Genomic DNA, 23,759 nt, shown 5'->3' with positions numbered 1-23,759 from the left:
GCACTCACGTCAATAGTATTCCAACCAGATTGTGCTCCAATCCAAAAGGTACAAAGTCCATAAATATAGAGAAACTGGAGGGCACTCACCATTTGATAGCAGACAAAGTTCTTAAAATTCCTTACATCTTTGTTGTGGCATAGTCAACGTTTCGGTCTGATTAACACACTTTTGTCAGGACAACAGGCCATAGGTACTTGAGATGATCCTACTCCATCCAAGTCAGAATGGCCCAGGAGCCAGCTTATATACCCATCAGGAACAGGAAGTTCCTGATGGGTATATTTATCAACCAATCATTGGCAAGTATACATAATTATGCTGGCTAACTACAGCATAATTGAATTGCACACGTTTACAATCTAGATATATGATCCCCTAATCTATGGTGCTGCAATAGCCTAAAAAACAGGGAGTTTCATTATCTATAAATCCAGTAAAAAAGATCTCTCAACAAAAGCAGCGAACCGGAAATGGCGTGCGTTCCACACCAGTGAAACGCACCGCCATTAGCAGGACAACAGATGGGAGACCATTCAAAGTACTGGAATAACATATGTGCTTACCACAAATTCCTTGGAGTTCATTATCATCACACAATATCAGTTCATCACTGCTGGAATCCTCCACGAGCTTTGTCTGTGTTTTACAATGGAATTGGTTGGAAAGGTCTTCCTTGTGAAATTTGTAGTTCATTTTTATGAATATAATTTTTTCAACATTTTGAGGAAGTAGCCTTCTACGACAAACACTCACAAGGTTCCCAGCAGTGCTGAACACTCTCTCCATGTACACACTGGAGGGTGTGTAGTTTAAGTAATGCAAAGCCATTCAGCGGTATGCATCTTAGTAAAGCCGGTGATACATAGAGTAGTCTGCCTAGTATGAATGAGCTGGTGATGCTTGCTAGATCCTACTGCTGCTGGAGGGGATTCAACCACCCAGTGGGCTGTCACAGTCATGTAATCCTTGGTCTGTCCACTGCCGCTTGTCCACATATCCATGGTTAAGTGGACACTGGCTCCAATCCCACTTTTCAGGCCATGGATTACTTTAGACTTGATGTCCTGGTACAGCTCAGGAATGGCTTTCCGGATGAAATGGAAACGAGATAGGATCTGGTACTGGGGATACACAGCCTCCATTAATTGTGTGAAACCCACACAATTAATGGTGCAGACATTGGACGCACATCCAATACTATCATGGCAGTCATGGCTTCTGTGCCACTGGGTGAGCACTGACATACTTGTTTTTCCTCGCCAAGCACTGCTGAACAGTCCGTTGTTTTTTCAAAGTAGGATAATGGGTTTTCTTAGGACACTTTGGGGTTGAAGAACTACCCCCAGCAACAGCAGCAGTAACAGAAGACCTTTTCATCAAGGATTCTTCTGCAGAATCATGGAAAGGGGAGGATTCGTCTAGCACAACAGTAGTATATGAAGAACCATCCCTGGTCATTACTGAGGATACTTAAGTTGAAGGTGAGGGTGTTGGTAGTGGAGATTGCAAGTGGTGGCGTCCACTAAAAAGAAGGGACACATTTATTGCTGGACTTCTTGTTGATGAGCTCGCTGCAAATGATGTAATAGGGTAGATGTTCCAAGATGCTTAATTTGCTACAGATGGATTGGCAAATGTTTTCTGAATTGATGTGAAAATAATTCCACACATAAGATGTGCACTTGTTGGTTCTATGACCAGGCATGACAATGGCAGTCTTATCATGCCCAACAGATGGTTCCACTTGGGCCTCTCTTACACACACAACATCCTCAATATCCAATTCCTCAGTAGTACCATCGTCTGCTACACAAGTCAACCCCTCATCCTCTTGCTTTAACTCGACGGGAGTGGAAGGCGACACTGTGACATTTCTGTTCCTAGACGCAGTTTGTTTTGATGACTTAGTGGTTTGGCCTGTTTTCTCACTTATGAAAGCAGAATGACAAGGTCTTTCTTTGTTAGACGCATGAGATACCTCACTGGCAGCTGTAGATTCCCAAGTCTGACTCAGAAATAGAGGGCAAGGCCGGAGTCTTTCCTTACCATTGTGTGATGTGAATGGCATTCTGGCAATTTTCATTCTTTCAGCTACAGGAGGATCAGACATACTTTTTCTTTTTATTCCTGTTTGAGGTTTTTTTGTTTTAGAAACTTTTTGGGGTAACTCTCCTTGCCCGGTTTGAGGATAAGCATCAGCGACAGTGTTAGTATTAGTAGTAGTACCATATTAGTCACCATGAATGTTGGCAGCAGCTGATGCGGGAGTATTTGGTCCAAGCTGTTTGTTCTCCATTTTTAAATAAAATTTAAATAAGAGCAAAATATTTTTTTTTCTTGTTTTTGAGAACAGAGCTCAAAAAAGATGAGAAAAATTTATTAGGATTTTTTAAATTTCATTAGTTTTTAATGCGCAGCATGTATAATGCTGCTTGGACTCAGAACAATCACACACCCACCTTCTGACAGTATATACTATGGGTGCACTGCACACAAAGAATTAATAATTAAAGACGAGAAAATGTTATTAGGATTTTTTAAATGGTGTGGTATATACTATTGGGGTGCAGTATACAGCAAAAAAATAAAGAACCGCAAAATGTATTTTTATATTGTATTTCTTTTTTTATGGACAGGCCTTTGATAACACTGCGTGGACCATGGATGCAGAACAATCACACACGCAACTTTTTCTGCTTCTGTAGTTTATGGTGTAGCACACCACAGTGACCAAACACCACAATGAAAAAAATAATTAACAAAAGCTGACCAGCCTGTGTACTACTGTACCCCACTACACTGACTGACAGCCTGTCTGCCTAGTACACGACTAGCACAATCAATATACTTAAGTGTGTATATATATATATATATATATATATATATATATATATATATATATATATATATATATTACAGTTTGTTTAGGAAAGGTGCACTGACACCTGCAGTCCCTTTAAGGGGTTAATCTGGGCTTGCCTCACAAGCGCAGAGTGTACACTTGTCCAAATGTTCTTGATTAGGACAGCAGCTCCCCAATGTCAGAGCCTGATCCCAAGGGCGCAAATGGTAGAAACTCTGGAACAAAAGAAAGACAGAGGGGGCGCCTAATGGTATAGTACCGCTTTTAATCTTTAAAAACAGTAAAGTGAAAAATTCATTAAAAAAACGGGGTATATTGCCCGTACCAAATAGTCCATCTGCTGTAGACTAGAATACGACATGGCTCATAAAACAACTCCCACTGGCACAAACAGCTGCATCAATCCCTGTTGTCAAGGTGTTAGTCTCACGGAACCTCTCGGAAGTCGCCGGCAATGTCCCGCAACGTCATCATGGAAACAGGGTTCCAACAGTCTCTCTGCAGCCCGGTCAGTGGGAGAAGCGTTTTGCGTCACAGTGGCAAAGCCCCAACGTGTTTCGTTGGCAGACTTAGTCAGAGGGATGCAGATGAAGTCTGGCGACGAAACTCATTTTTTTAATGAATTTTTCACTTAACTTTTATTAAAGATTAAAAGCGGTACTACACCATAAGGCGCCCCCCTCTGTCTTTCTTTTGAGATATATATATATATATATATATATATATATATATATATATATATCACACAAACCCCTCTGCAGTCTGCACTGCACAAACCCCTCTGCTGAGTCTGCACTGACTGCACTGCCACAAACTCCTCTGCACTGCACAAAACCCCTCTAGTTTGCACAGCACAAACCCCTCTGCAGTCTGCAAAGCACAACACCCCTCTGTCTACACTCTGTCTGCACTGAACCCCTCTGCACAACACCCCTCTGCACACTAGATTGATGTGACAACTGACAAGCTCACCCATCGGTTCCAGATGGCACACGGGCAGTTGCCTACAAAGGAGAGTGCCAGGCCGACACCACATTATATATATATATATATATAATCTCCCAGCACACAAACCCCTCTGCAGTCTGCACTGCACAAACCCCTCTGCTGAGTCTGCACTGCCACAAACTCCTCTGCACTGCACAAAACCCCTCTAGTCTGCACAGCACAAACCCCTCTGCAGTCTGCACGGCACAACACCCCTCTGTCTACACTCTGTCTGCATTGAACCCCTCTGCACAACACCCCTCTGCACACTAGATTGATGTGACAATTGATAAGCTCACCCAGGCTCCTGCACACAGCACAACTAGCTGGAAGCGTGAGTGTAAAATGGCGCCAAATTCTTGGGATGCTGAGCTTTCGTAGACTCGGTGTCTTGCAAGAATCTGATGCCAGATTCCCGCATTCGGCCGCGCTCGGGTTTCCGATCAAAGCCAGAAACTCACGGGCACGGCTTGCATGTCATCAGGCCGGCTGTGTTCGTTCGGAGCGGTTCGGATTCCGTGGAATCCGAACCGCTCATCTGTAATGTGTACACATAGTAATGCGCTTTTGCTGGGAGTGACAAAAAAACCCAGGTATGCCAAGCATTTTCAGGGAGGGTGCGCGACATCAGCTCCGGCCTTGATCAGCCTGTTTGTATCGCACAGGCAGAGTAGGTTCTGGGTTATACACAGACTTCACACACTGGACAAATCATTCAATGATGAAGTTGCAAATGAGTTTGCAGCCAATCACCGAGCTGGGAAAGTTTTGCAGGGCTTTGCAAAGGATGGTGGCTATCTGATCGCAGGGTTCTGCAAATTAGTAGAGAAGTGATCTGGTCTGAATAACCCTCAGAGTCTCATAAACTTGCCAATAAATGCCTTTTTTTGGTTGCAGTTATTCTCCAATGTGTACTGATGTTGGCTGTCGTGTCACAAAGCTCTGATGTACTAGTACGTTATTACTTTGTATGTAAGGAATAATAGTGTATGACCCCTTAGCACAGCTTGAGTGGTATCCAAAGAAATGTGCTATTACACTTGTGTACAGTAGTCTCCAAAATGATGCCAAGTTGATTGAAAATATTGGCAATTATGTAGTACACATATGTAGGTTTCACATCTTGAACTCTTTACAGTGATATGGGTGTGGGTGTGGTATGGGGGTTCCAGCAGTCAGGATTCCAATGGCCATTAGACCGACATCAGAATCCTAACTGCCAATGCTCTGACAGCGGGGCGAGTAGAAAGAAGCCCCTTGCGGGTTTGGTGGCTCACTGTTCTTTGCAGCAGGTTCTATTCTCCCTCTATGGGGTCAAGGACCTAAACTTTATCCTAACCGTTTTACTCTTCAGTTGTGTCTTCTATATATAACTGATAATTATCTTCTACATTACAAGGACTATGTATAGCCCATACTCCTTCGATTATAGCCACACCCTTGACCTTGGTTTTGGCTATTGACCTTCTGTCTCCAGCAGAATAAATACAAATCAACCTTATAGTGAAACTAAATTGATTATTTTCTGTGAGAAAGCCACTAAGTAGCTGTAATTAATTTAACATTATTTATTTCTGTACAGTAAATGTTACTTTTTAGCTACAGTGCATTGTTACCCAGCACTAACCTTTTCATTCCAGACTTGTGGCATTTTCAGATTTTATTTGGGCCCCTTAACTTAATTTCATTCTTCTATCCAGATGGTATATTCTCTTTCGGCTGTAAACTGGAAAAGCAGATATTAAGATAAAAAGTTTAAAAGTTACCCTTCTCTGTGTATATTTTCAGTATATGTTTTAATGCAAAACCATGTGGTTTCCCTTAACAGATAAATCATGGCCGATACCATATTTGGAAATGGAACTGATAAGTGGGTGTGCCCAAACGACAGACAGCTAGCTCTCAGAGCCAAGTAAGTTGACCAAGTTTCCAGCTACTGTATAATTCCACGGAGGTATCGGTTATCCAATGTAATTTACCACATATAATGAATTCGCAGGGGGTGGGGGTATCCACTTTGCCCCGTCGATTCCGGCACTTATAAGGAACAATCAAGCACACAAAGTATTAAGTGCAATAACAGCCTTGTCTGGCTAGGTATCTCCGATCCCATGTGTTATTGCACGAAAATGGGACATATATAGCTGATGAAAATGGGATATAATTGGATAGCCTGATTAATGGGCCAATTAAGTAGAATCTGATATGTTTCCATGGGCAACATCCCCTTCAATAGAACTCCCACCGTAGTTAATTTATTGTCTTGTCATCTAAACTTTATATTTTATATAGTACTGAATTTTGGGGCGTAACTATAAATTGTGAGAGGAGGGGGAGAATGAGAGGGCAGGCGAGATGATATGAGTGTAAAGAAGAGAGAGAAAACATGAGAGAGGGGGCTGGGGGAGTGAGAGAATGCAAGACAGAGAACAAAAGGAGAGAGAGGGGAGATGTGTGTGTGTGTGTGTGTGTGTAACCAGGAGTTTAACCCGCCCATTATGGGTTACTGTACCTCTCCCCTTCCTTCAGCATAAACTGCTTGGTAGTTGGCACCTCCAATGGTGGCATCGTGTTTCCACATCAGTGTCAGGTCTCTTAGAGGAGGCGGGTTCCCTCAGTGGTGCCAGGTCACCACATCAGAGCGGTTCCCCTCAGCGGCGCTGGGTCCACCACATCAGCAGCCTGTGTCTAAGCGGCACTGTCCTGCTGTAATCGGGAAAGTTGGGGAGGTATGTTATATAATAAGAAGAAGAAAAAGAAGAATTTTGTTTCATCTGTATAGACAGTAAATTAATTCCTGGAAAACAAAGTAAATGCACTGTAAAAGTTGCAAATTTTAGTTGAAATACAAAAGGTAGTGTAAAATGTAATACATAACTTGCTGGTTAATTTTTTTTTCTCTCTCTAATCTCATCTTTGCTTAAATTACAGACTACAGACCGGCTGGTCTGTACACACCTTCCAAACAGACAGGCAGAGGAAAAACCAGTGTCTGAACCAAAATGAAATTGAATCAATTGTACAAGTTATCAGACGAGCTGAGAAAGTGGAAACCCTGGAGCAGCAGAGAATTGGGTATGTCTGGACTCCAGGGTTATACTGTAAACTGCTTTAACAACAGAGGTAAATTACAGCTGTAATAATGTTCCTATTGCAATGTATTTGGTAATGCAGTGGCGTAAATATGGATTTTGCTCACCCCCGCCAAGTAAAGCTTACCCCCCCCCCCCCGCGCGACCGCCACCAAGTAAAGCTAAATCCCCCCATCCCCAACCCTGCCTTACCCCTCCGTACGCCTGTCCCCCGCAGGTCAGGTCTGCGGTCCCGGCCAGCGCTGCTAGTATTCCTCTCCTCCTGGCTCCTATTGAAAACTGACCTTCAAAAAATGGCTGCCCCATACAGCAAACCGTTTTTAAGGATGCTAGAGGAGGCCGCCGCCTCCTCTAGCATCCTCAAAAACTGTCTGCTGTATGGGGGCAGTCATTTTTTTGAAGGTCAGTTTTCAATAGCCAGGAGGAGAGCCGGGACCACAGATAAGTAAATCAGTGGTCACGGGCAGAGAGGCGTAACATAGACCCGCAGACCCCCGGCGCCCATATTTTCTCAGCACCTCCCTGCGACCGCAGGGTCTGTGGCGCTATAGTTACACCACTGTGTCTATCTATCTATCTATCTATCTGTCCCAACATGACCCACTCCAGGAGGGACAGAATGCTCTATTCCTGTATTTCCCTCTTAATTTCTGACCATCACCTGTGTTGAAACTAGAGATGTGCGGTCCGGATTCTTCAGAATCCGAACTGCACCGAACGCTGGGATCCGAGTATTGCCGAGCCGCAGCTCAGCAATTCCCGCCAGACTCTGATCCCAAAATGAGCCCACACGGCGCCTTCCCGCCGTCGGAGTCTCGCGAGACCTGGATTCCATATAAGGCGGCGAGCCGCGGGCAGCTTTGTTTAAGGCACTGGCAGTGGGCAGAGGCACCAGCTTTGTTTCAAAGGCAGTGGGCAGAGGCACCAGCTTTGTTTCAAAGGCAGTGGGCAGAGGCACAAGCTTTGTTTCACTTTCAAAGGCAGTGGGCAGCTTTGTTTCATAGGCAGTGGACAGAGGCACCAGCTTTGTTTCAAAGGAAGTGGGCAGCTTTGTTTCATAGGCAGTGGGCAGAGGCACCAGCTTTGTTGTTTCATAGGCAGTGGGCACTAGCTTTGTTTCATAGGCAGTTTAGGCAGTGGCCACAAGTTTTTATTTTATTTAAGTTTAGTAGCACCACCAGCAGTATTGTTTAAACTTTTATAGTATATAACTCCACATAACCCAGTGTGTGCAGTGCACTGCATACTGTACACCCACTGTGTGTAGTATATATGCCGATACTGTGACTGCCATTTATAGCTCCGTACCTCATCTGTTTACTGTGGCTGCTGGTACCCCATCTGTTTATACAGTAGCGTGACTGCTGTCCGCAGCTCCGTACCAGTTTATAAGGTACTGCTGTGACCGCAGGCCATACCCCACTGTTTATTTAAAATTAATAAAAGTAAAAAAAAAAAAAATTCTCTGTCCCACATACTGTGACTGCTCTCCGTAGCTCTGTACCCCATCTGTTTATAAGGTACTGTGACTGCTGTCCGTACCCAATCTGTTTATACGGTATTGTGACTGCTGGTACCCCATCTGTTTATACGGTACTGTGACTACTGTCCACTGCTCTGTACCAGTATATAAGGTACTCCTGTGACCGCAGGCCGCACCCCACTGTTTTTTTTATTAATAAAATGATTAAAAGTGGAAAAAAAAATAAGAAAAATGCTCTGTCCCGCATACTGTGACTGCTTTCTGTAGCTCTGTACCCCATCTGTTTATAAGGTACTGTGGCTGCTTTCCGTACCCCATCTTTTTATACGGTACTGTGGCTGCTTTCCGTACCCCATCTTTTTATACGGTACTGTGGCTGCTGTCCATACCCCATCTTTTTATACGGTAGTGTGACTGCTGTCCATACCCCATCTTTTTATACGGTACTGTGGCTGCTGTCCATACCCCATCTGTTTATACGGTAGTGTGACAGCTGTCTGTACCCCATCTTTTTATACGGTACTGTGGCTGCTATCCGTACCCCATCTGTTTATACGGTAGTGTGACTGCTGTCTATACCTTATCTTTTTATACGGTACTGTGGCTGCTGTCCATACTCCATCTTTTTATACAGTACTGGGGCTGCTGTCCATACCCCATCTGTTTATATGGTAGTGTGACTGCTGTCCATGCCCCATCTTTTTATACGGTACTGTGGCTGCTGTCCATATTCCATCTTTTTATATGGTGTTCAAAATAGACAGGAAATTAGTGGACATGAAGTTAATTGAGATTAATAACATCATAGGAACAAAAACAGGAAAAAATTCTGTGATTTTAGCTGTTTTTGAGTTTAAAAAAAAAATACAGATCCAAAACCAAAACAGGCGGTTTTGGCAAAACCGAAAACAGATCCAAAACTGGAGGCAGATACAGATCCAAATCCAAAACCACAAAAAGTGGCTGGCGCACATCTCCCTGAAACACCTTTCTTACCAATTAACCTGTTTAGGACAGGTGAAGGCAATCCTAAATTAAGAATGATGTCCAGGAACAGAGCATTGTGTCCTTGGAGAGGGTCATGTTGGGAGGTGTGTGTGTGTGTGGCCAGGTGGAGGCGGAACACATTATGGCTCCAAATACAACTGATGTACTGCAGCTCCGGCCTGTTCCAATAAAGCAATCGGAGAATGGAGCTGGATTTGGGGGCTGTAACAACAATGCTGGTAGCAGTATTTTGGAAAATACTGCTACCAGCATTGTTGTTACTACCAGCAGTATTTTGGAAAATACTGCTACCAGCATTGTTGTTACAGCCCCCAAATCCATCTCCATTCTCCGATTGCTTTATTGGTTCCTGGGACCACCGCTTCTTTGGCTGCACGCTGGGAGTGACCTGTGGTGATCTCCACAGCACTTCAATATCAGGCCGGTGAGAGTGACGTTTTACTGCTTCTCTGACATCTAGAGGACAGTGGGAGACTGGAGTTTGGTAGTCTGCTCCCGACGGAGGCTCCAAGTACAACAGAGCCCCGCCGGTTGTAGCGGACGAAGATATCCCCCGTTCAAGTTATCATTCCTCGCTGACGCCACCCCACCCATATGCGGGTATGATATACATCGGAACATTTGTATGCCATCTGAAAATATTTAAGCCATTTGAAAATATTTAAGCCGTACAAAGACACAAGAACTGTCACGCTTAATGGGAGCTGAGCTTTATCTTATTTGGAGGCATGTGAACTGACCCTACTAATTAAAAGTTATTAATAAAAAGGGACTCTGATAACTAACCATTCATTAAAGTTATACTATCGTTTAATTGAATATTCATTTGCACAATGCTGGATATCAATTGTTTTAATTGTGTTTTTTTATATGTGTATGGTTATATGTACAGATCATTTTTTATATATATATTAAATTTGGTAAATCAAATGCGCTCTCTTTATCGTTTTTTGTTTTTTTTAGTTTAATTTATTGGTACTTATGTAGTATCTGGGCGCCTGATTTTGTGATTGTATGCCTTACCTTAAGGCATACAATCAGATGCGATGCGATTCGATGCGATTTTGCATAGGATTCAATGTTAAGAAGGTCCTGTTCATTTCCCCACTATCCAAGTGGGCATAGAGTTGATTTCATATAGTGTGGCGAGCAGGGGCGAATTTAGAGGTCAGGCCGCCCCTAGGCACAACATTTTCCCCTCCCCCCTATTTTAATATAATCATTATTAAGGTATAAGTCTATCTATCAGTCTGGACTGCTAACTGTATGGAGGACACGGACGGAGGGAGGGTGAATTAACTTTATTTGCAGTTTCAGTCTCTCTCACACTGACTGACTGCAGGGAGGTTCGCGCTGCTCAGCCTAGCTGCTTTCCCCGCCTGCGGCAGTGAGCCAGAGCAATTCAGCTCAGCTCACCTAGCGGCGGAGCCGGACGCGCAGGGGGACCGTCGGAGATAGCCGGTGATGTACTCTGCATGGCAGAGCGGGTGGACAGTGGTGGGTGTCAGCGGCACTGCCGCTGACATATGATGAATCATGTCGGTGGCGGCACCGCTTGTCACTTGCCGCTGCCCACCCGCTCTGCCATGCTGCTATTTAAAAGAAGTCAGCCTGCTGTGCCGCCCTTGATAGGTATCGCCCTGAGGCCGGTGCCTCACGGGCCTAGGCATAAATCCGGCCCTGGTGGCGAGCGCAGCGAGCCACCGAGCCCGAAGCGTGGCGAGCGCACGCATATTTCTTAAAAAGTATTCTGTGTCCCCTCGCGGGGCTCGCCATGCTTCGGGCTCGGTGGCTCGCTACACTCGCCACAGGTTTATATCCAACTCCATGCCCACTTGGATAGTGGGGAAAGGAAAAGGACCCCTTTTTTCCATTGAATTCTATGTTAAAATGGACTCAGACCATTTTAACATTGAATCCTATGGAAAAATCTTGACCATCGCATCGCATACGATTTGGTCGCATGCGATGCGATCCGATTTCTAAATCGGACGCCCAGATACTACATAAGTACCAATTTATTTAATCTGGGAGCAGCACAATTTTATAATTGGAGCTGTGATAATCAATATACAAATTAATTTTTAAATTTAATCGATTCTGCTGTGCCTGATATACCTAATGTATATTTTGTTTTGATTTTTGCTATTTGGCCATACTAAAACTGTTGCAGGGCATGCTGGGGTGTGTAGTTCAACAACAGCTGGAGGGCCGAAGGGTCCCCATCCCTGGTATAGAAGACAAGCGGATAAAGCTGGGTTGCAAAAGTATTTGAAAAATATAATGCTTTTATTACAGCTTTTTTTTTTTATTATTGTAATCCCAATCCCGTGACTAATCCTGTGATTTGAACCCAGTGATCCTAAAAACATTCCCAGGATTACAAAAGGGGTTTGGAATTCCTAGCAGCAATATATTTACTAGTTGCTTTATTATGATTTCTGTTGAAAAAAGAAGGATAATTAGTATAACATTTATTTAAATGCATGCCTTTTTATGTACTTGGTACTCGGCATGTACCTGTTTTTAGGATGGTGTTTCTGACAAATGTTTGTTTGTTTGTTTGTTTTATTACTTCTATATAACCAAGATACTAAGGCAAACATTATCAAACGCATATTAGACACCTTTGATTTAATTCTCTTTTTTATGTGTCTTATTGTGCCATCTTCTGGGGGAAAAATATATTTCACTTTCAGATCTCATTCTTTGTATATAAAAGCTTAATTTTTCAGTAATACGGTATGTACCATTGCTAAAATGTACTACCATAGCTAAAGGTTTAGCCAGAACCACTTGCTATTTTAAAGTAATCCCATTTTTTATGCTAAGGCAACTTTTTTAAATATATAACCCATTTATATAATCTGCAAAAAGTTGTTGTATTCTTTTTTTTTTTAAATATGATCCTTTAGAGACCATCAGAAAAGTTTAAAATGTCATATTTCAGGAATTTGCACCATTAAAGGCTTAGATTGATTTAAGAAACTTCGAATGAAGCTCTGAAAACCAGAGTAAGCTCTTGTCACTGCACCCCCCCCCTCTCTTTCTACATATATACCCACAATAACCTCCACAGGGGAAACTCACACATGCACAATGTCCACCACCACAAAAAAACGCACACACTGGCTTCCACAGGGAAAGAAATAAAAAAATGACACACATAGATTCAATTGTTGCTCTGATAGGAAAAAAAATAGCACATTGATTCATTGCCCCCACAGCCAAAATATAAATAAAAGAAACATGGTTTCCCCGAGCTGACTATCCTCACCTGTTCGGCTGCCAGAGAGCTATTTATGTACCTTCCTTCAGAAAGTCCAGACCAAGCCAATGGATTGGAACTTGATTCCATGCACTACCTTTCCCAAACTTTCAGCGTCTCCTCACCGTCCTCTACACTTGTCATCCCGGAATCTCGTCACCTTCCTCAGCCCTTCAAAATGGTGTCCTTAGACCCTCAACACTGTCCTCCGCCACATCCTCATCTCCTTCAACCTCACCATGGATGGGGTAGAGGACCATCACACTACTGCATTGCTGACTGCGGGTTCATGCCCAGCCTTGGCCACATCTCGGTGTAGCTCAGGGATGCCTGGGCCAGGCACTCTTTTTGAAGTTTTCGGCACCTAAAGCTCGTGCTCCAATGGAGCCGCCCACTCTACACCTCTGGTCTGATTTAGATGTTATTGAACATCTCCTCATACAGTTGTGTCCACCAAAATCTCACCTCCCTGCATGTTAAATAGCCCTTTTCTTATTTAAAGGATATGCAGCATGTTACACTATTACATAGCACTTGGAATGCAGATGCATGTGCGGTCACTTACAGAATATAGGCTTGATGCAAATCATAGATACTGATTGTGCATCTTATTCAAATAGTAGCATTTGTGTCAAAAAATAAATAAATAAAAGCTCCTTGACGCTAATGGAGTTACACAGAAACTCACTCAGGCATCTCCCACTGAGTAATGCTGGTGTATTGAGGGAAGATGTTTTAGGACACATCTGTATAGAAGTCACAGAAGTATTAGCTGATCGATTGTACTGCATGTTATTTCCCCCCTTGCTAAATTGTAGCTGTTTATTTGTGACATGGGAGTACCGCAGACAGAATTATGGACTAAAACATAAATTAATGACAATGGAATTTGCAGTGTTCTAGAAATATTGAGATGTGATACAAATGTACCCTTTGGTTAGCTTGATGTTAGCAAATGGAACCAGATAATCACACTCATCTCTGTGACAGATTGGTTGTGACAAGTGGGCCAATGAAGTTGCCCATAGCAACCAATTTGCTTCTTCCTATCATTTTAAAGAATGTACTTAATAAATGTAAAATCAATGATGACTTGTTGCTACGGCAACTAAACCACTTAGCCGCTCATTTCACTGCTTGATATAGCAACCCCTATATTGCCTAAAGCCATTTCCTGAAATGTCTTCCTGATCATGTGTTTTTACTTGTAGGCGCCTAGTTGAGAGATTAGAAAACATGAGGAAAAATGTCATGGGAAATGGGATGTCGCAGTGCCTGTTGTGTGGGGAGCAACTTGGATTGCTAGGGACCACTTCTGTCTTTTGTCAAGACTGTAAAAAGGTAATTACTATGTACAGTATATGCATTTATGTCGATCATGCTAAGGTAAGTCAAGTTCCATATTGTATAGTTGTGCATGTGTTTTTTTTTTTTAAAGGCACAATTATTTAAACTAAAGTTGCATAAAAAACTAGAGTGTGCACATATATAGGGGTGGAGCTAAGCACAGGTGGGCATATCCGTGAGTAAATGGTCATGGTGACCCCCATTTTTAAGTATTTTTGGGGGTGTGCCCAGCGCTCCACTAGCTAATGGGCAACCCTCGGCTCCATGCACTACCTCCCTCCCTCCCTCCCTACACAGAAGAGATACCGGCCCGGGTCAACGAGGCAAAAACCCATGTTTTTGCAGCTGTGTAAAAGGGGTATTAGATAACAATTTGGCCCATCTAGTCTAGAAAAAAATGGAGTATCTGGGCTTAGAGCAGGGCTGGGCAACACCGGCCCTCCAGATGTTGATGAACTACACATCCCAGCATGCCTTGCATCAGTTTCAGCATGGCCACATAGCAAAACTGATGCAAAGCATCCTGGGATGTGTAGTTCATCAACATCTGGAGGGCCGGTGTTGCCCAGCCCTGGCTTAGAGGATGGACTAATATTTTAATCACACACTGTGTTTATTAAAATATTTATTATTCTTTCATAAAAATTCACAAACACTAAAGTAAATACATAATTACTGATTAAGAAATGCAAAATGTAAAAAACAAATGAAAGAAAGAGAAAAAAAATCTAGTCTGCCTCTTCTAAACCTTATGTTATCTCAAACCCTATTTGACCCGGGTTGTTTTTGATGATGTAAAAGTAATTGATCAGGATAAAATTATTACGCAAATGGCATATTACTTTTGTTTATAAATATCCTTTTGTTACAAAATAATGTCACATTAAAAAAATACTTTGTTTCCATATTTACATGCACAAATATCACAAAAGAAAATTTCAGTGTTGAATATGTTATTTGGTAATTAGTCAATAATCTGCATCCATTTACAAAGTATTGTGTATATGTTAAGAATTTTCAATAACAAAAAAATAGGGTTATATAGCACTCATTAAATTTATACTATTGTGAATAGCTGTTTACATTTGGAATCCTCATTACAAAATCCTTTGCTTGTCCAGTTGCTATGTTGTGCCTCTGTGTCCTTTTCCCTCTGTCTCTACTTTGAATGATTATCTATCTATCTATCTATCTATCTATCTATCTATCTATCTATCTATCTATCTATCTATCTATCTATCTATCTATCTATGAAATCATTTAATTGATGTGACTTACTTTATTATAGGTACAATTAATTCATTAAATAGATTTCTATATTGTGCATTTTTACCTTTAATAAAACTAATATTACATGTTGCATGTTTATCCCCCAATAGCTTTTCATTCCATTTTCAAAATACTGTAACTTGCATATTTTCTGGTGTTTATTGTTAAAATTTTCTGTGGTGGAGAAAGGTATTTCCTACAAATTGCATTGTTCTATGTTTAGTAAACATTATCATGATGACAGTTCTGTCTTCAAGGCCCCCATACACCAGAGCAAGATTGGGCACAAGCGTCCAATCACAATCTGTTTCATGCAACGGATTATGCGCACATGACTGCATGACGCGTGGTCCCGTGGGTCTTGAGGTCAGTCCTCAGATGAGATTGGCAGCGCGTCTCTCATTATGGTTGTAAGCAGATAGTCAAGTGAAATTATGACAAATTACACTTCATAGACTCCAGTCCTGGGCCCCCTTTTTGTCTGGGCCCAGGACTGGAGTCCCCGTAGTCCCCCTCTGATGGCTGCCCTGGCTGTAGCACCTGATTGTAGTTTCAAGAAAAGTCTGTCATATACAGGTTTTCCAAGCTTCTAATTGTTACATTTAAATTTGCATATATATATATATATATATTTGCTAATGTACTACTGATAATAGTGGATTGCTGGTATTTTACTGTGAAAATACACTTCCATTTGCTTTCAGTATTACTCCAGCTGTCCTCTTAAAGCTTATTGTACCTATTCAGAATTCAGTCCTGCAGTTATGTTCATCTATTAACTTATATTTTATAACTCCCATAGTGAATTCTAATTTTAGTCTAGCTTTGATGGCATTAAAGCACCATGTGACTCAGGAAGTCAGTGCAGTAGTCCTTTTTAATTGCACTTACTGATGTTTTTTTCTCATGCTATATTTTTTTGTGCAGCAGTTAATATTTAAATGTTCTTTTATGTCGTGTGTACAGTAATTTCTGCAAATCTTTATGCTGTGAGGTATTTCCTTTTTTTTTTTTTTTGCATCTACATAAAACACCATTGATATTTCTTATTACAATATAAAGCTTCACCTGCTGTTCATATAACTTAATGCTTCTTAACATGTTAACTTGTTACACAGACATTCAGTATTCCTAAAATATCTACCCAAACACACCTCAGTAAAATGGGGCAGTAAGAAATGTTTCCTATTCTATATAAAACACACCGGATTGACTCACACTCAAAAACATTTAGGTCAATTTGTGTCACAACAATATGCTACTCTCTACCCTCCAAATATATTACCCAATGTAAACCATATGTATAGACCAGCGGTTCTCAATTTGTGGGTCCTGACAGTCAGCAACATGGGGTAGTAACCCCATGCTGGGATGGTCAGGCTAATGACTCCTCTGATCTCTCAGCCAGTGATCCATGGAAACTGAAAAGCCAGTTGTATTGTACTGTATGTTACTTCAGATTCCTTGGAACACTGGCTTGAAGATCTGAGGAATCATCAGGCAGCTCCACTCCCACTTCAGTGCTCTGCCTCTCCTGTCCTGCACAGCAGCAGCAGCTGCTGCCATCACTAGGCTGAATTTTTGGATCACTCACATACATGCAGAGCACATGGCTGGCCTGGCAGCAGGGGTACTCCGGGGTCCTGGGGCTTTTGAGCCGGAGAAAACTTACAGACCAACAGGCAGTCCAAAATAAGACTCTGAGGAGCCAGATTTCGATAAGCAGGACTCTGAATCTGCAAAGAGCCTCTTTTAAATAAGTGCAGCGAGTGTTTGTTATCGATGGGCATCAGTAGGGGCACTCCTGGAAAGCAGCAGCAGGGGAGCAATGCATTGAGCACATACTTTATTGTATGTTAATAAATGGATAAAAGACAGCGCTAAAAGTGCTGCATATAACAATAATAGCCAAAATAGGGGTGTTTTAAATATAAAAACAGTTACTCCCAGTGGCGTAACTATAGCACCGCAGCCCCCGCCACCGCGGGGGGCGCTGTGCATATGGGGGCGCCGGGGGCTGCGGTGCTATAGTTACACCTCCCCCAAATCCCCCGCAGGCTTACCTATTTCGCTGGTCCCGGCGGCTCCGTTCTTCTGCTGAGGACCACCACAAAATGGCCGCCCCCATACAGCAGACAGAAACTGTCTGCTGTATGGGGGCGGGAATTTTGTGGTGGTCCTCAGCAGAACGGAGCCGCCGGACCAGCGCGAAAGGTAAGGCTGCGGGGGGGTTTGCATGGGCGGCGGGGGGCGCCCCCCCCCTAACGGTGAGGGGGGGGGGGCGCCCAAAATGTAGCTACGCCGCTGGTTACTCCTATTTATTTAAAAAAATAAGGAACAAATTGTCCATAAATCACATATTATTACCGTCCGGTAAATTATATGAACATACATTTATACAAAGAAAATTATTATTAAACACATATTCTTAAAAAAAAAAAAAACAGAAACAAATATTATGATAAAAATATTAGTCCTTTCAGATTTAGTAGGCTCTTTAGAAATATATAAAAGGTTAGTACTTAAAAGGTTAGTACTGAAGAACTGGTTAACCAGGTTAATTCAATCAAGTCTCATGCTGATCAGGGCTATCTTAACAGCAGTGTGGGCCCCTGGGCAAAGCAATGCACTGGGGCCCTTACCCATTCTCCACTCCTAGGGGTGGGGGGTGATATCAGCAGCAGCTTTGATGTCCCACGGGTGGCAGGGGGTGCTCTATCTTCCACTCAACATGTAGGACCTGGAGCAGTAACTTCTGCTAATTACTCCTTTACTGCACTAGCGGTGGAAGGGTGAACACTAACGTGTGGAATGGGGCACTGAGCTGAATGAAGGGTCCCTTATAAATGACTTCCAGGGAGGTAGGGGGTGTTTTATATGCAGTGGAGGGTTGGATAATGGAGTGGGCTTAATATTCGTCATTTTCCGGTGGAAGTGCAGCTTGTTTGACTGCAGATATCACCATTATCTGGAATTAGATTTCATCTACCTCCCCCATGGCAGCCATTACTTGTGGGTTCTTCCCCTATTGGGTAGATTTGGAAAGGAAAAAAAGACGCCCCTTCTCCATATAAGGCTCCTCCTCCTTCTCTCTGTGTCTTTTTTTCCTTTCCCAGGAGGGTAGCAAGTTGTTTTTTTTGTAGTGGCTTACCCTGTGAAGTGGATCTGGTTCCCACCGTCGCCCTGAGCGTCCAGGTGGGGACAAAGTAGCCAGGTGGCTGGTGAAAGCCTCAGGAAGCCGCATGCCGTCCTCAGGTTTGGGCGGCTAACAAGCGGTGGCGTCCAAGGAGGCAAGGTGGAGGTCTCCTGCCCGGAATCCAGGTGAGACCGGGCGGACGTCGTCACCCGCGGCAAACTGCGGGTGACAAACAGAGAGCAGGTGACGTCAGGACGCAGCGGCTGGCGGGGACACGGCGTGTGACGCACGGGCATTCCAATGAGGACCAGTGACGCGCTAAAGCAGCGCCAATATAAGGAAGTAAGGTGAATGGCTCAAACGCTGTACCACCAACGAAGGGCGGCAGTTCCAGCGGTCCTGAGGGGGACTGGAAGCGGTTATTTTCATAAGGTGGTGAGTGTACTTTTCTCCACTACCAATATGGAAAGAAATATACTGTGCAAATACCCTGATATAGGTATGTTGTTTTTATAGACAGCCTTAAGGGTCAGTATAAAGCATGGAGGAGGAGAGGAGGCAGATCAGTCAGAAGTCAGGGTAAGCCACAAGAAGTACACTATTATTTTGGAGCATGGTTATGGAAATGATAGAATCTGCTGATAATTATATATTATTATGCAGATCCGATAACAGCAAGGATAAAGGAGAAAAATCCAGACACAAGAAATTGCATACAGAAAAATGTCTTATGTGTAATGTATTATTGCCGGACAAATACATGGGGAGTGTATGCGAGAAATGCAAGACACCACAGTTGTTACCCCTGTCACAGATGTCGGGATTGGTCGACATGTTGAAGACTGCTCTTGCCGACACTTTTGTTGCCAAAAAAGATCTGGCAAAGAGCACAGGGAAGAGAAGTCGCTCCAGAGTAAGCGAGGCATCAGCAGAGTCTGGAGAGGAAATAACAGATGCAGCAGCAGATGAGGCTGAGGATCTAGTTGTAGATAAGTCAGAAAATGATTTCAATGCCGACATGGTGGAAAACCTTCTAACATTGATACACAAATCCCTGAATATTGAGGACGCGCAGGAGGAGGTAAAACTCCAGGAGCTACTGTTCAGGGATAAGAGAAAGAAAGGGAAAACATTTCCTTTATCACAAACCCTAAAGGATATGGTATTGGACGAGTGGAAACATCCGGATAAAAAAATTACTGTACCTGCAAAGATAGGTAAGATGTATCCATTCCCTAAGGATCAGACGTCCACTTGGGATGAGGTTCCAAAAGTCGACGCAGCGATCGCAAGGATATCGAAAAAGACGACCTTGCCTCTCGAGGACGCAAACATATTTAAAGACCCTATGGAGAGGAGAGTAGAGCTGGGGCTGAGAAAACAGCACCTGACTTTGGGGGCAGCTATGAAACCTGCGGCTTCTATGGCTACCACATCCAGGGTGTTGCGAGATTGGTGCCAGCAGCTGGAAGCGGATATGATGGACGGTTTAAGAATGTCAGATATGCTTAAAACAGTGCAGAATATACAGCTGGTGGTCGAATTCTTGTGCGAGGCTTCTTTGGACACAATGAGGCTGACAGCAAGGGCAAATGCTACAGCAACAGTAGTTAGGAGGACACTCTGGCTCAAACCTTGGGCAGCAGATGTGCAATCTAAGATAAAACTATTGTCGCTTCATTTTCAAGGTGACTATTTATTTGGAGCACAGCTAGACCAAATTATAACAAAGATATCCGGAGGGAAATCGGTTTGGCTACCACAGGAGAAGGTGGTCAAGAAAACTACAGTGAATAGGTTATTTAAGTACCAACCACAGGAATATAGAGAGGCGAGGAGCTACCGACCGGGTAGAGGATTTCGCAGGAGTAATTGGTCATTTAGAGCAAGTTTTCGTTCCCAGAGGGGAAGAGAGAATAGATTTGCCATAGGACAAAGCTCACAATGACGCCAAGCTCCAGGCAGTAGGAGCCAGGTTGCTGAGATATATAAGCACCTGGGAGAGGTCCACAACGGACAAGTGGGTCCTCAAAATAATAAGGACAGGATACAAATTGGAGTTCGGAAAGATTCCAGGGAACTTCTTTACAGAATCTCCCATACCAAAAGACTCGTCAGAAAGGGAAGCCTTGTTGTAGAGTCTAAGAGAAATGATAGATCAAGGGGTAGTGATAAGAACTCCCCGAGATCAAGTGGGGTTAGGTTGGCATTCCCGCTTCTTTGTGGTCCAAAAAGCGTCCGGAGGTTACAGGACAATATTGGACTTGCGGAAACTGAATCAATTCCTAAAAGTGAGGTCGTTCAAAATGGAGTCAGTGAAGAGTATACTACCAGACTTAAAAAGAGGTTCATACATGACCTCTATAGACCTCAAAGATGCGTACCTGCATGTACCTATATTCAAGGGGCATCAAAAGTATTTGAGGTTTTGCGTCAAAGGAATAAGTTACCAGTTCACGGCACTTCCGTTTGGATTAGCCACATCCCCCAGGACGTTTACCAAGGTACTGATTGTGGTAATTGCGAACTTGAGAAGAGAGGGGATAGTGGTCTGGCCATACCTAGACGACCTACTAATAATGGCAGGAACAAGGGACTTGGTCATGAAACATACCAGCAGGACAATGCAGTACCTAGCAGAACACGGCTGGTTGATAAACCAGAAAAAAAGCCAGTTGGAACCTACAAACCGGATAAAGTATCTGGGGGTGATACTAGATACGCGAGATATGAAAGTGAGTTTGAGTCTGGAAAGACAACAAAAGATGGTACAGACGATGAGATCGACGCTAGGCAGGTCTGTCATATCGGCAGAGCTGTGTATGAAAATGCTAGGGCTCATGGCGTCGGCTCTGGAGACTGTCCAATGGGCAAGGTTTCATACCAGAAAGCTTCAGAGATGCTTCCTATCACAGTGGAATGGGGTCAGCAAGAACCTAACAAAAAGGATAGTGTTAACAAAAAGGGCGAAGGAGGACATAAAGTGGTGGTCATGCAGCCACAGACTAGAAAGAGGAAGGTCCTTCGCAAAGACGGGTCAGGTGGTGATTACCACGGATGCAAGCATGATAGGTTGGGGAGCAGTGTGTCAAGACCAGACAGCTCAAGGAGCATGGACAGACAAGGAGAGGAGGAAACACTCCAACCTCAAGGAAATGAAAGCGGTCCTATGTGCATGCAAGAGCTTCCAGAACGAACTCGTCAACAAAGAAGTGATAGTCCGGTCGGACAACCAGGTCGTGGTGTCTTATGTGAACAAGCAAGGGGGCACCCACAGCCTACAAATGATGCGGGAAGCAGAGGAACTGTTTGCCTGGGCAGAAAACAATGTGGCGGATATACGGGCAGTGTATCTCGCAGGCGAGGAAAATGTAGTGGCAGACGGCCTGAGCAGGACAATGTGTCTGCCAGGCGAATGGGGCCTAAACACAGAAGTGTTCAGGACACTAACAGAGATATGGGGCAATCCGAAAATAGACCTTATGGCCACATACCAGAACAAGAAGGTCAACAGATATTTTTCCAGATTCCAGGACCCGCAGGCAGAGCAGTGGGACGCTCTGACAGCAGAATGGCCGAAGGAACTGGGATATGCATTCCCTCCATTCCCGATAATACCAAGGTTTCTGAGAAAGGTACAAAAGGAAGGAGCAACCGTGATTGCGATCCTACCGTACTGGCCCAGAAGGGCATGGTTTGCTCAGCTTCTACGTCTGGCAGTAGACGGACCGTGGAAGCTCCCAAAAAGACCAGACTTACTGGTTCAAGGCAAAGTAAAGAGACACCAACCGGTGGAATGGAACTTGATGGCGTGGCTACTGAAACCAGGGCGCTACTAGGCCAAGGGTTTTCGGAGCAGGTGGTGAATACCTTACTAAAAGCCAGGAAAACGTCTACCTCCAAATCTTATTATAAAGTCTGGCTGAAGTATACCTACTGGTGCAAGGAAAATAAGAGATTACCGGAGCAAATATCTACTATTTTGGAGTTTTTGCAAAAAGGGTTGGAAAAACAATTAGCAGTCAGCACTTTGAAGGTGCAAATATCAGCGCTATCAGCCATGTTGGACATCAATATCGCCAGTAATAAGTATATTCAAAGATTTATACAAGCAACCAAGAAAATAAGGACACGTTTTCATCAACCTATAGCTCCTTGGGATCTAAACCTAGTTCTCAATGCTCTTACGCAAGGTCCCTTCGAGCCCATTCAAGAAATTCCATTAAAAATTCTGTCATGGAAAGTGGCATTCCTAGTAGCCATAACGTCCGCCAGGAGGGTTTCAGAACTGCAGGCCCTCTGGGCAGAAGAATCGTTTATGAATGTGTTCGAAGACAAGGTTGTAATGCGAACAAACCCCATGTTCTTGCCCAAAGTAGTTTCGGATTTCCATGTGAATCAAGAGATCATATTACCATCATTTTGTGCAAAGCCAGCGAACGTGAAAGAAGACAGGCTGAACAAATTAGACGTAGTCAGAGTATTAAAAGTTTATCTGGAGAGATCAAAGAAAGTTAGGAAGACAAAAAATCTGTTCGTACTAACTGAGGGGAAGAACAAGGGGGAGGCAGCTTCCAAAATAACAATCGCAAGATGGATAAAAAGCTGCATTGCAGAAGCGTACAAAGCGAGCAATCAGGTACCTCCAGAAGATCTGAAGGCACATTCCACGAGGGCAGTAGTGACCTCATGGGCAGAGAAAGGTGCAGCCTCCATATCAGATTTATGCAAAGCAGCAGGGTGGTCGTCCGTGCACACATTCACAAGGCACTACAGGGTAGATGTCATGTCTTCAGCGGATGCCAAATTTGGACGGAAGGTCTTATCTGCGGTAACATTAAAAAAAAAAAAAAGTAGTATATTATAGATGAGTAAGTAATTATTGTATGATTTGGAGTATGTATCCCAGCCCAGTGAAAATAGAACTGCTGGGGCATTTCCCACAAGTAATGGCTGCCATGGGGAAGGTAGAGGAAATATCAGATTTTTACCTGATAATGTGTTTTCCTCTACTCCACCATGGCAGCATAGTTCCCGACCCTAGGGAAGATATTATTTTTGTATGCAATTAACTGTTTGTGTTTGAGAGCTAGAAATGAAAGACACAGAGAGAAGGAGGAGGAGCCTTATATGGAGAAGGGGCGTCTTTTTTTTCCTTTCCAAAGCTACCCAATAGGGGAAGAACCCACAAGTAATGGCTGCCATGGTAGAGTAGAGGAAAACACATTATCAGTCCCAACTTTCAGGAGGTGCTGGGGACTTGGGGATCAGAGATCAGGAGCCAGAGCAATCCATTGACAAAA

At 43.4% G+C, this 23,759-nt stretch overlaps 1 protein-coding gene across 5 annotated transcripts in view; it reads left to right on the top strand.

Annotated features, from left to right (window-relative positions):
* The window catches only part of RPH3AL (rabphilin 3A like (without C2 domains)), a 233,984-nt gene that overhangs the window by 74,782 nt on the left and 135,443 nt on the right, over positions 1–23,759 (top strand). For all 5 annotated transcript variants that reach the window (XM_083173983.1, XM_083173980.1, XM_083173982.1 and 2 more), the window contains 3 exons: positions 5,682–5,765; positions 6,785–6,928; positions 13,916–14,045. In XM_083173983.1, coding sequence (XP_083030109.1) covers positions 5,689–5,765; positions 6,785–6,928; positions 13,916–14,045 — 351 coding nt within the window. In that variant the 5' untranslated portion in view covers positions 5,682–5,688. The remainder of the gene's footprint in view (positions 1–5,681; positions 5,766–6,784; positions 6,929–13,915; positions 14,046–23,759) is intronic.

The sequence above is a fragment of the Crinia signifera genome, chromosome 2, assembly GCF_055691185.1.
Source record: "Crinia signifera chromosome 2, ASM5569118v1, whole genome shotgun sequence".
Classification (NCBI taxonomy): Eukaryota; Metazoa; Chordata; class Amphibia; order Anura; family Myobatrachidae; genus Crinia; species Crinia signifera.
Note: the sequence above shows the minus strand (reverse complement) of the source record. Positions and strands in the feature narration are given on the sequence as shown.